General features: G+C 38.1%; 1 protein-coding gene across 2 annotated transcripts in view; it reads left to right on the plus strand.

Annotated features, from left to right (window-relative positions):
- The window catches only part of FAF1 (Fas associated factor 1), a 303,693-nt gene that overhangs the window by 247,865 nt on the left and 43,341 nt on the right, over positions 1 to 12,487 (plus strand). Inside the window, exons 14-15 of one of the 2 annotated variants that reach the window (XM_073357756.1) lie at positions 734 to 870; positions 3,980 to 4,068. The exons of the other annotated variant lie outside the window; for it this stretch is intronic. Of the exons in view, the coding sequence (XP_073213857.1) occupies positions 734 to 870; positions 3,980 to 4,068 (226 nt within the window). The remainder of the gene's footprint in view (positions 1 to 733; positions 871 to 3,979; positions 4,069 to 12,487) is intronic. 2 annotated transcript variants of the gene reach the window in all.

Below are 12,487 nucleotides of genomic sequence, written 5' to 3' on the forward strand. Positions count from 1 at the left end.
ATTTCAAACAGTCCTCTAATGGAAGAGAAAAGCTTTATCAGTTTTTTCATTTATTCAAGATCGTGTTAAGAATACTAATGCTAGACTTCTGTATGCTAATATCTAAGCGACTTTTTTAGTCAAAAGCATAGAATTATTGTTTTTAGACCACACTAAGTATGAAACTGAAGGGGCTACTACTCTGAAAGAAAATACAATTCTAAAGTACAGGTTTTTAGTTTTATAACCTATTAAAACATTTTAATGTTTTTATTGTTAAATTATGATTCTTGAATGAGTAATAGTAATTTTATACTTTTTTCATAGTTTAAGTAATGTTCTTTATTCACTTATTTAAAAAAAAATCTGTCATCTTTGAAAATTGGTTTATTGTTTATTTTTTCTAGTTTTGTATTGTTCAGAGCACAGTTTGCTAGATACTGAACAGAAAAATGGAATTCTCCATCAAATAAGTCACTGTCATTGTCAGTTAAAGTTTATTATTATGCCTCCCATCTGGAATCTATCATCTTTGAAAATGGGCTTTTTGTGATAAATTTTGAGGGATAAGGAACTCCACAACTGAACACAGCAGTCCAGGTTTTAAGCTATATATAGCTCTGAAGTAAACTGTCAAATTTTAATATTTCTTTAAGGAAGAGATTTGTATTGGCTGAATTCTTTTCTAAAAAACCCACTGTAACTTAAAGAAACTCTATAATGTAAACTTACATTGTTTTTCTATACTTTTTAGGTTTCTGACAATGTGCACTAGACACTTTGGGAGTGTTGTAGCCCAAACTATTCGAACTCAGAAGACGGATCAGTTTCCACTTTTCCTTATTATTATGGGAAAACGATCATCTAATGAGGTGTTGAATGTAATACAAGGTATAATTGTTCCTTTACGGTGGGAACCTATTTCTTATATGGGTATTGAGACTGTCAGATGACCTCTTTGTTATTAATTCTTAGTGTTCGTCATGAGATTTTTAAGATGTTTATTATTAACTTGTTACAGAACAAAAACTGCATTACAGAAAGATAAATAGCCATTGTACATAAATATGCTATGTTATGTAACACTAAAGGATTTAATTGACATAATCATAATAAAATCATGGTTTAATATTTTTTCAGATAGAGAACTGCATTAATATTAAACTGTCTGGGCCAACATTTCTAAAATAGGAGCTAAATATAGTTTTCTAAATCCATATGTAGGAAGCTGCATTGATTTTTGTAAATGCTGAGCACCAAGCTGCGATTAACCCCATTATTTAGTGTGAGCTAGTTTTGGCCCCGATCCTGCAATCAGATCTGTGTGAATGGTACCTTGCGATCACATGGATCCCTGTTGACTTTAGTGGATTCCATTTGGGCATGAGCCCGCCTGCGTAGATCTGACTGTAGAATGGGGGGCCTCAACAGACTCAAAGTTGCTAATATAATGTCCAAATAATGAGAGATTCTGCTACTTACCTGAGTAATTCGTTCTTATTTAAGTAGTCCCAGTGACTTCATTGAGATTGTTCAGGTGAGAAAGGGTTGTTTGGATGGTCCCTTAGATTGCAATTCTTCAATAACTCTGCAAATTAAAATGCATCGAAGAGGCAGAATTCCTTCCATCCTGTTGTTTTGCTTTACCCTTAAGTTTCCTTTATGAAGTTCTGTCTCATTTGCTTTGTTTCTTATACCTAGCTCATTCATTCTAGTCCCCTTGCATTTTCTTGGGAGAGTCTCAGCCTCAGGTCCCCTCCTGAGAGAAGGAAAAGCTGTTTGCTGTTGCAATCATTGGCTTCTCTCATTGCCAATGATTCCTTCTGTAGAGTGGACAAATGGATAATTCCTCTGGAGGAATCACCAGTGCTCCTTCCATCAGTTGGCCAGAAGAGTTACTTTTTATTTATGAAAAAAGAAAAGGAGTACTTGTGACACCTTAGAGACTAACCAATTTATTTGATCATGAGCTTTCGTGAGCTACAGCTCACTTCATCGGATGCATACCGTGGAAACTGCAGAAGACATTATATACACACAGAGACCATGTCTCTGTGTGTATATAATGTCTTCTGCATGTCTCTGTGTGTATATAATGTCTTCTGCAGTTTCCACGGTATGCATCCGATGAAGTGAGCTGTAGCTCACGAAAGCTCATGCTCAAATAAATTGGTTAGTCTCTAAGGTGCCACAAGTACTCCTTTTCTTTTTGCGAATACAGACTAACACGGCTGTTACTCTAAAACCTTTTTATTTATGCATGTACTTTCCCTTTTAATAAATATAAACAGGATACTTCCAAATCTACGTTTTCTACCAACTACCACAGAGTTTGTCTCCCCTAAGGACAATGCATGGTTAAATAGTTCTGTGCTCTACTAAATCTGCTTATTCCGTACAAATAATTAAATAACTATATTATTTACTCTGGTTTATAGGCTCCACTTCAGCCAGGTACTTAAACATGTGTGTGGCTTTAAGCATGTGAGTTATCCCATTGAAGTCAATGGTGCTTGTTTGCTTAAAGTTAGTCATGTGCGTGAGTATCTTGCTGAATCAGAGTCTAAGAATTGTTATAAAATATTCCAGATTACTTCACTTCAGTCTCTGGGGTGTATATTTCATTATGTGTGGGGATTTCTGGTACTAGCTCCTTAAATTTTAAGATGGTGATCTACCCCAGTAAATGCATCCTTTTATTTTGGGACTGAACCTATAGCAAAAAATTGACACACACATTAAATTTTGCTGTGTTTTATGTTTCCTAGAGAAATGCAACATGAATGCCTTTTAGGATTGTATCATCAAATGCATAGTGCCCTATGAAATTATATGCATGTGTAGCAGGACAAATACAATTGTTGCTGTTTGCAGAGTAGATGATTCTACTAATGAAATATAGAAAACCTTTCAAAACTAGAGTAGGAGTAAATTTTCAAAAGCACCTTTTCAGAAATGATAAAGGCACATGGGAGCCTAAGTTTTAATGACTTTTAGTAAGCCTTATGCTCCTAAAGGCCTAAGTCAATTTTTGGAAAATGGGAATTCAGCTCCTGAGTGCCTTAGGCATTCTTGAAAATTTTACCTCCAGTTACCAGTTCAAATCTAGCTCATGTTGACAGTAACTAAAATGTATTCTCATCAGAAGGCTGTGTAGTTGCTCATGTTAGATGACGTTACAGTCTTTGCTAATCCTAATGGACAAGTGGCCTCATACCAAAGTCACCCTCACAGGTGGCACTAGTTGGCACTCTGGTTAGCAGTCACAGGAGAGAAACCAAAGACTAAGTGGATCATGGTAGGAGACTGAACTGACCTTTTAACCCTATTGAAGAATGTTGACACACATTGCTAGGACAGCATGGGGAAGCATCCACTTCCGGGGCCTATGCTGGATTTGTTTTATGTATAGATGTAGGACTTCCATGTCCAGGGCTAGTCAGTCTGGAATAGATATGCTGTCGGAAAAATAAAACTTGTTACAACTGAAAACAAAACTGATTTTGAGTTTAATGTTGAGGTGAATCATTCGTGTGGGTTCAGAATGCTCTTCTTCCAGATTTAACTTCTTTATTTTTAACCTAGCCACCAACAGAGTCTTAATAGTAATGTCCTATCCCATGTGACCTAAGATTAGCTCTACCTAGATAGATAATGATATATAGTAGTTGCAAAAAGCTAAAAAAAAGTCATTGATTCTCACACATCATTCTTTTCTCTAACATAAATTAGAGATGCTACCAATTGGTACAAAAACAAATATTCTAATTTGTACCACTGAAAAATTCAGACTACATTTGCACATGTTAGGATTTGCTGGTGAAACATTTTAAAAATTTTAAACAAAAAGGCAAATTAAAAATATTCTAATGAGATATTAGTATTTTCTAATCGGCCATTTTTCAAACACTAGTTATTCCTTATGGATTAATTCTCGAATGACTTTCCATTTTTAATAACTTTTATAATATGAAGTTCAGCTATCTTCCTTTGTTGCTAGGTAACACAACAGTGGATGAGTTAATGATGAGACTGATGGCTGCAATGGAGATCTTCAGTGCTCAGCAGCAAGAAGACATAAAGGATGAGGTGAGAGTTGACAGTTACTGCAGACTCCTAATGGATTTCGAGGATGATGGGGAATATAAAGATAAACAAAGAAAAGACTTTTTGTGCCGGTAAAGTTTGTTACTTTGTGTTTCAATCCACATCTTCCATTAGGGAGGGGGAAAATAGTAAATCTCCTTTATTTATTTAGTTGGTTTCTTCAAAAGATCAGTGCAATTTGTTACATATTGGCTTTATTAGTCACTTTCAGGGTCTTTGTTTTCTTTTTCAGAATATTGGTTATGAGTAATAGTTTACATTTCCAATAGTATTATACTAGGTTAATACGATCATACCAGGAAATGACAACTACAAACACTCCTCATGTCTACCTTTAAAGTCACAGATGGAAAACAAAAGTAGTTTGATGTTTTTTAAATGCTTATATGTAGAGAGAATAAAATACTCGGTTTAAAAGGAAGCCTTAGAACAAACAGACTTGTAAAGTGCCATTGAATCACCATTTGAAACGAAATGATGTGTAAGTGATAATATGAAGTTTTCAGAAACAGTCAGTGTTTCAATTACATAGAAGTAGACACAAGCCAGGTATACAGTAGAGAGATGTTTATCTGTTACTCTATAAATTGAGAGTGACATTTTGAAGTAATGAAGTACTTAGTAAGGAATTTGTAATAATAGGTGTGTTGCCATTCAAGATTATTGTTATCCTTGTGTGTAGACATTGATTGACAATAATTCACTAAACACATTCTTCACATTTAAGTCTTGTGACTCATTAGTACCAGATTTACTGATTATGTTGTATAATAATGTGAGTGCACACTATCTGCATGTATATTTCCCAGTTAATTTTTTCATCTTAATTTGTGTTCCCCATAACTCATTGGTAAAGAAATTAACTTTAATTCCTTTAATACTAAACACAAATTTTAATATGAGGGTTACAAGACAAATCCAAGGCATAGGATAATTGAATTTTTGATTGCGTTTTAACTGCAAGTAGTCTGGTTTTTTTATTTATTTATTTTAAGTGCCTTCATCGGAAGATAAAATTCAGGTTACAAGTGAGAGTACTGAGGAAGATTCTGAGGTCTGAAATCTGTATTGAACTGTTCAGTACGTAACAATATAGATTTTGTCTTGGCAAAGCATGGGAGTGCAGAGTATGGTGCTATTGTTATTGTAAAGGTGTACAACAAATTTCAAAATTAAAATTAGAACGGTGTCTTATGCTTCTAATTAAAATCAGATCAGTGATTTATTTTGATGGGTCATTCTAGAAGCTTACTTCATTGTTGTTGTTTTTTTAATTTAACTAACAAAGATTCTGTACTATCTTGTTAACTGAGTGATGGGAAGTCATCACTACACTGTTGGATGCCGGGAAATCCTCCTGTTGCTTAACTCTAATTAGTAGTATCCTAAAAAGTATAGATTTCTGCTGCTGTAAGAAGGTGGGATTAATGTCACTCATTTTTATGTTTACTGGTAAGAATAACCATACACCATAATACTGTTATATTTAGAACAAGAACAGTCTACCTACTAATTGCAAATTCACTAATGCTCTTTGGGGAGTAACATTAAGGTTGAGAGAGCAATAAAACAAACAACGTTTATTTCAAATTGTAACAGGATCCTTAACATACCTCAGTATGTCCTTGTATTACTCCATATAAGATGTGTAAGAGCTCTCTCTGGACTGGGAACCATTTACAGATGATGTTTATATACCACAGTACCAAGGCACAATCAAGTGAGCTCATGACATGATGGCTATTGTGCTTTGAGAGCATCAGATGAAAGGTGCCATCTAAGTATGAAAATGTAATTATTATTATGGCAGATTTTAGCATGGAATTTCTTGAATCTTTATTGGTCCATGTATTTCATCTCCCAGGTTTTCTAAAACTCTGACTCCCATTAATGTGGAACCTTTCCATTAACCTGACTGAAAATGAGCATTATGACAAAGTGTAGTGCTCATACTAACTCCAACTCAGTTGCATGATTATACTTTTTCATTTATTTAAGTGGGAATCCATGCGCCAAATCCAACTCCCCTTACTCATGACTAGTCACATGACTAAGGTGAGCAGGGTTTGCTTCTAGATTTGTAAATACTGTTTGTTCCGTTGCTGCTACTAGATATCAACATCTATAAAAATTACCTACTGTACTTGCCCATTGCTAATTGAAATTTCTAAGTAGTTTCAAAATTTATTTTCTTTTTCTCTCATAGCTAACAGCAGCTAGATCTCTGTTGGGACTAATTTTCTGGAGCTACATATTTAAGCTATTTTTTTTATAGGAGTCTCAGGTAGCAATGCCTATAGTTGAAGTTGCAAAACACCTGTCCGTTATAAGATCCTACTTTCACTTGCTTATAACTTTACCAAAATTACATAATTGAGGCTGAAATTTTCACTGGTGATATTTAACCAGGCTGAACTTTTTTGGAATATTTCAGCTAAAATGATCGTTGCTTCCAAGAATGAGGTTTGGGTAAAATACGTGTATTTTCTCCATGTTAAAAGAATTCTTACAATAGTTTTTTTAGAAGCTCTAGTATCTCCATGCTTTGGTGCAGAGACCTGAAATGTGGTGGTGGGGGGCGGGAGGGAGGGGTCACCCTGGTGTCAGGGATGTGCCTTTTGATGCTCCTGTGAACATTTGCCCACGTTATAAGCCTCTGAAGAATCTCTGTTCACACATACTCAGTTGAAGTTGTTAGCTAAATTCTCTAGAGGTTCCATCTGCACTGAGCTTGTCCCATCCTCTCACAGTTACTGTGTGGTGGCTTGATTGCAAATGCACCATCTACACAGAGCAACTGAGCATGTTCCATCCGAGGGCTTAGGGGCTGAGCAGGACTTTCTCAGCAATTGCTCATCCTGGCTGCCAGTGATCACTGGCACAGGAACTGTGCACTGAAGGACTGATTGCCTTGTGCTCTCAATGCTCATCCTGCTGATGCCAGGCAGTGAGGAGGAAGCGTGGCTCAACTACAGAGGGGTGAGGAACGGGGGGGGGGGGGGTGAAGAGAGACGGAGTGAGTGGATAACAGTAGGAGCTTGGAGGGTTAGAAGCAGGAGCTGGAAGAGAGGGAGGGAAAGGGACAGGAGAAGGGATGGACAGAAGAAGGGGGAGAAATAAGAATAAGTAGGGGAGAAAGAGCAAGAGTCCTGGAGGAGTGGGAGGGATAGCAGCAGAGTGGGGCAGGGAACAGGGGAAATGGGCAAAAGCCAAGGATGGGCAGGAGTCGGTGTTAGAGGATAGGAGTGCAGGGGAGATGGATAGGATGGAGTGGGGATTGGCAGGATCCAGGGGGATAGCAGCAGCTAGGATGGAGTGAGGAAGATGGACAGGGGCAGAAACTTCAACCTCGAATCCCGAGTCTTACATTCCTTTGCTGTCGAGCAAATAGTTGTGGAACCCACTAACAAACTATGTGTCTTCATCTTGGGGATTTGAACTTAGATATTTGCTTCTCCCTAAGTGCATAGAACTCCAGTTTCATCACTCGGAATTCTCCCTGTGTAAGATCTGCTACAATATATTGCTCTAAGAGCAGAATTTTGCCCATGTCTACACTGGGCAGTGTTTTTTCTCCCATTTCCCCGTTTCCTCAGCACTGTTAGCACACTGACATATCTGCACCAGAGGGAATGTGGCATAGTCTGCCTTGGAGGTGGTAGATGGTTAATTAGTGAAAATATTTGAAAAACTTTGGAGGTAAATTTACAAATGTTATAAATTCTATGTACACAGAGATATTTGAATATAACTTAGATGTATTTATTATAAAATAAACATAAAAAGGGTAATCTCCAATGGCCTTTGAAGTAGAAAGTAAAATTAAAACAGTATTATGTAATGTATTATTTCAAAAAGGGAGTATTTAATAAGTAGTATGTACATTTTGTGCTTAACAAAAGGTGTTGGCATGAGAAAAAAAATATTGACTTTTTTGTGGTTTGATACACAACATGTGTAACTTTCTTATAAATCTTGTCCTTGACAACTTATGTTCAAACATCAGTGCTTTTTTTCTTTTGTGTTGAAGAACTTAATTTAGTTACATGCAATTCCTTTACAAATATGACAATAGCAAACAGGATATAGATTCCGGTTTCTGTTGCTGTTTTCTTAATAGCAACAGTAAGTCATCGTAAAACCACAAGGGGATAAACAGAACATTCTTTTGTGTTTGAAAAGCCAGCAGTATATCTTAATTGTAAATAAAGACATAAAAGAACTTTTTACTGTGTGTGAGAACTGGATACACTTCCTGTAATTAACAAAAATTCACTAATGAGCAGCCTAGATAGTTGAACTTTCCTTTTGTGATGGATTTATAACTTGCATGCATAGAAAAGCTTCAGAACACAGACACTTCATAATTCATGATAGCATAGCACATGTTGCATCCCCCTCTAGTGGTTGTTCCAATACAGGATAACTGCCTGGTACTACTGGCAGCTAATGAAGTCCCTTCTTTAGCTCAAATGGCAGAGGTGCATGCTGTGGTGCTGAAGGTGTCTGTTCAAGCACCAATTTATAACCACCTCCCACTCACATGTCATTGGTTGGTATTGCAGGTGGGATGCTCAGTACCACAGCACAGACCTCTGCTAGCTGAATAAAAGGAGTAACTCCTTTAGTCGGTAACAGTAATGTAGTCATTAAAATGTTGTGCTTTAGTATCAATGTTTTAGGATAATTTACTGGTTTTGCTTCATTGGATTTTTATGAGAGTGATTTGGAAGCATACTTTTAATGTGAAGTGCAAAAATCTCACCATTTAAATAGCTAAGCGGATTTCACTTCTTGGTTTATTTATTTGCTTTTGATTAAACTTTTTTCTTCCCAAAAGTCCCAAAAGAATTGCCTTACAGAAAATTAAAATGTATTTCGTTTATTTGTATTGATAGTCATGGTGATCGGCTTTCCTTGTCACAGGACAGAGGGGCGCACACTGTGTATTTTGATAGTTGTAGCTGGGTTGGACTTCAGTGAGGAAAGAAGCTGGTTCTTTTCACCCACCCTCTCTTCCTCGTTTACTCCCTCTACAGGCAGCCAACTCCGCCTTCCCTGGCTTCTCTCTTCCCCATTGCTCCCAGGCAGTCAATCAAATACCATCCCTTCTCTCCCTCCCCAGCTAGCCCCAACGCACTACCCATACTTGGCTTGCAAAGATTTTGGGGACCCAAATGCATCTGTGCCATGTCACCATGTGGACCATCTGTCATACTCTCCTCTCTAGCACAGCATGAATATACCACCTCCATCTCCCTTCTGATACTGAATTGGCCATGCTACAGTGCAATGGGTTTATAAGGCGTAATCAGCAGTATGCCATTATTGAGTTCATGTGAGCATGGCGGATTCAGTAAAGAGGCCCGCAGAAGGAGATGGCAGGTTCGAGCCCAGCACAACCAACCACTGCAAGATGAAGGAAGCAGATTGACTTGACTAAAAGGTGAATGGTCAGACTGTCGTCAATATAACCAATTCTAGAGAACCATGGACCAACCCCATGGAGTATGTATCTGTGAGGTTAGATCAATGGATGGATATAAACATAGGCATGTGACAGGTTCACCCAGGGTGCCACCTGGAACTGGGCTACCACTGAGCCCTCTGACCCACCAGCCTGAGCTCCCTCTCACACTGTGCTGCTTTGGCAAGCTGCAGACACACTCCCTGGTCTTACACTTCCACCAGCGTACACACAGGTAGGGTCACACACAGCTGCAGTTACATGCAGGCTCTTGGACCAGCTACTGCATGTGAACCAACAATAGAGAGGCTACAGCCAAAATAACCACCAGCTTCCCAGTCTAGGACCCCAGAGCTGTACCGTTCTGCCCTGGTCCAAACCCCAACCAGTATAAATTTATTATCCAGTTCGGCTCCCCGTCAATGTGGAGAGGAATATGCAGCAGCCTTTGCCCCTTGAGGTATGATTTCCCATGCACTTCACTCCAACTCACTGGTTTAGATAAAGCAAAAACAAGTTTATTAACGACAAAAGATAGACTATAAGGGATAGCAAACAGATCAAAGCAGATTACCCTAGCAAATACACAAAAAAGAAAACTAAGCTTAATATACTAGATTGATTGGATATGAATTAGCAGATTCTCACTCTAACTGATGATACAGGCAGACTTACAGATTCTTAAGGCACAAGCTGCATTAGCTTTATAGCTTGGGTTTCTCAGGTCTTCATACACAGGCTAGAAATCCCTTTAGCCTGGATCCAGCACTTTCCCCAGTTCAGTCTTTTTTCCTCAGGTGTTTCCAGGAGTCTTCTTGTGTGGGGAGTGAAGACCAACAGATGTCACTCCCTGCCTTATATAGCTTTAGCATATGACAGGAATCCTTTGTTTCAAAACTTGGTTCCCAGACCAGTTTGTGGAAAAATACTGACATCCCAAGATGGAGTCCAGAGACATGTGGTCTGTTCACATGCCCTTGCAGTGTTGTAGCAGGCATTGCTTACAGGCTGGCCAAAACATTCACAGGAAGGTTAAGTTCTTTCAGCGTCCATTGTCTTTGCTGATGGGCCATCAGCCCTGTCTGGCTTCTTCATTGTTGTACCAGAAAGGCTAGCTGTGGGTGTAAGCACGATTGAAATACAGATATATAGTCAATATCCCTAACTTTAGATACAAGTATGATACATGAATACTAATAGGATAATCCTATTTCAGCAATTCATAACTTTTCCAATGACACCTCATATGACCCATCTTGTACAAAATGCATCATAATTATGCCATAATTCTATCATAATAATATAACTGTGAAGAATATGGGGAGTAGTGTCACAAGGCACACAAAGTATGAAGGGATTTCTTTTTCTCTCCCTCTCTTTCTCTCCTTTTTCTTCTCTTTTTGGGCCTGGCAAACTAAAATGAAGTACTTACCTATTTGGTAGATAGGATGATGGGTCAGAATGACCCTACTGAAACAAGGAGTTGCATTTGGCACTTTCCTGCATGAGAGAAAGCCACTGTGTCCCAAGGAAAGATTCACTGTGCTTGTTCCCACCACCACCGTCTGGTGGTGGTTACACCAGAAGCAGTGTTAAGTTCTTTCAGAAGATCTGTAGGAATTATGCCAATGGACGCTACACTAGTGATGTCCTGAACCAGTGCATACCACTGGCTGTCCCAGCTATGCCCCCTCCCCTGGCCAGCACTACCCACTTCTGGAGCTGAACTGTCACCTTTGGGCCCACCACAACCTTCCATGGAGGGTTTTCTGCTCTTGGGGGGCACTGAACCAGAAACTAGCAGAAGCTGGCACAGTGTCGGCCAACAAGTGAATAGGCCACCTCAGTAGACTGAACCTGATGGGGCTGCATGGCATCCCTCAGTCCTCAAAGTACTGATCTTGGAAAAGCAAGAAAAAAATGGTAATAATTTAATATGTCTTTTGTGTTTGGGGTGTGTACAGTGCTAAAAAGATGTGTCCACAGCTTCTTTGTTTACATTTGTTGGCTCTCAGTTTGACTGTTGACTGATCATTTCAGCGTTGCATGAATGTCAAGAAGAGAGTCTGAATTTGTCACATATGAAACTAATGTGAAGAGATCCATGATTAAATACTTGGCATTAAAATGCAACACACCTGTTCTGAGCCTATCCTAAACATTTTCCGTTTCTTGCCTGAGGAGGAGACTTCTCAAAGGATTACAGTAACACTTTTTGACAAGCTTATACTGGGTGGAGTTCCCATGTAATGACATGGCTCATTTGATGATATCTCAGTAATGCATTCTTTTTATTTTTGCTGTCAAAATGTGTTACTGTAAAAGCATTGACTGTTATACAGCTGGTCCAACTTCTTCACATGTTATTTAAGTAACAGTAGGTCTAACACAATGTTTATTTTTCTAGTTATGCAACTTTAATGCTCTTGCTTTTAGATTAAACTTCAACGTTTAATAGATTTTTACCTACAATTGCTTGAAAAAGCACTTTATTTTTACAAATCCAAATTAAAACTTTCCATTCACTCTAAATTGCCCTCAACTGACACTTCACTTTTACTTGCAAATAAAGGATATCTATTTAAGAATTTTTAAATGGAAAAACTGTTATAAAGACGTTACAATTGACACTCAGCCTTACCAAAGTGTGGAAATGCAAAGTCAAAGGCATTCATTTTGACCACAGGTCACACTTGTTTTCCCTAGTTATTGCTATAGTCTGAGGAGGAAATAGCAGGTTTGTTTTCTATGTAATTGCTGGATGGAGGTTTGAATAATAACAAAAAAAAAAGAAGCCACAAATACACCTTAAATTCACAGCAGAAGCTAGTTATAGAAATATGTTTGTATCTCTGTTCATCCAGAAACTCTGTCTTTAAAACAATGATTCATTTGACCTAGAATAATATGTGCCATTTTCATAACGCTGTACTT

This window comes from Lepidochelys kempii, chromosome 8 (genome assembly GCF_965140265.1).
Source record: "Lepidochelys kempii isolate rLepKem1 chromosome 8, rLepKem1.hap2, whole genome shotgun sequence".
In the NCBI taxonomy this organism is placed as follows: Eukaryota; Metazoa; Chordata; order Testudines; family Cheloniidae; genus Lepidochelys; species Lepidochelys kempii.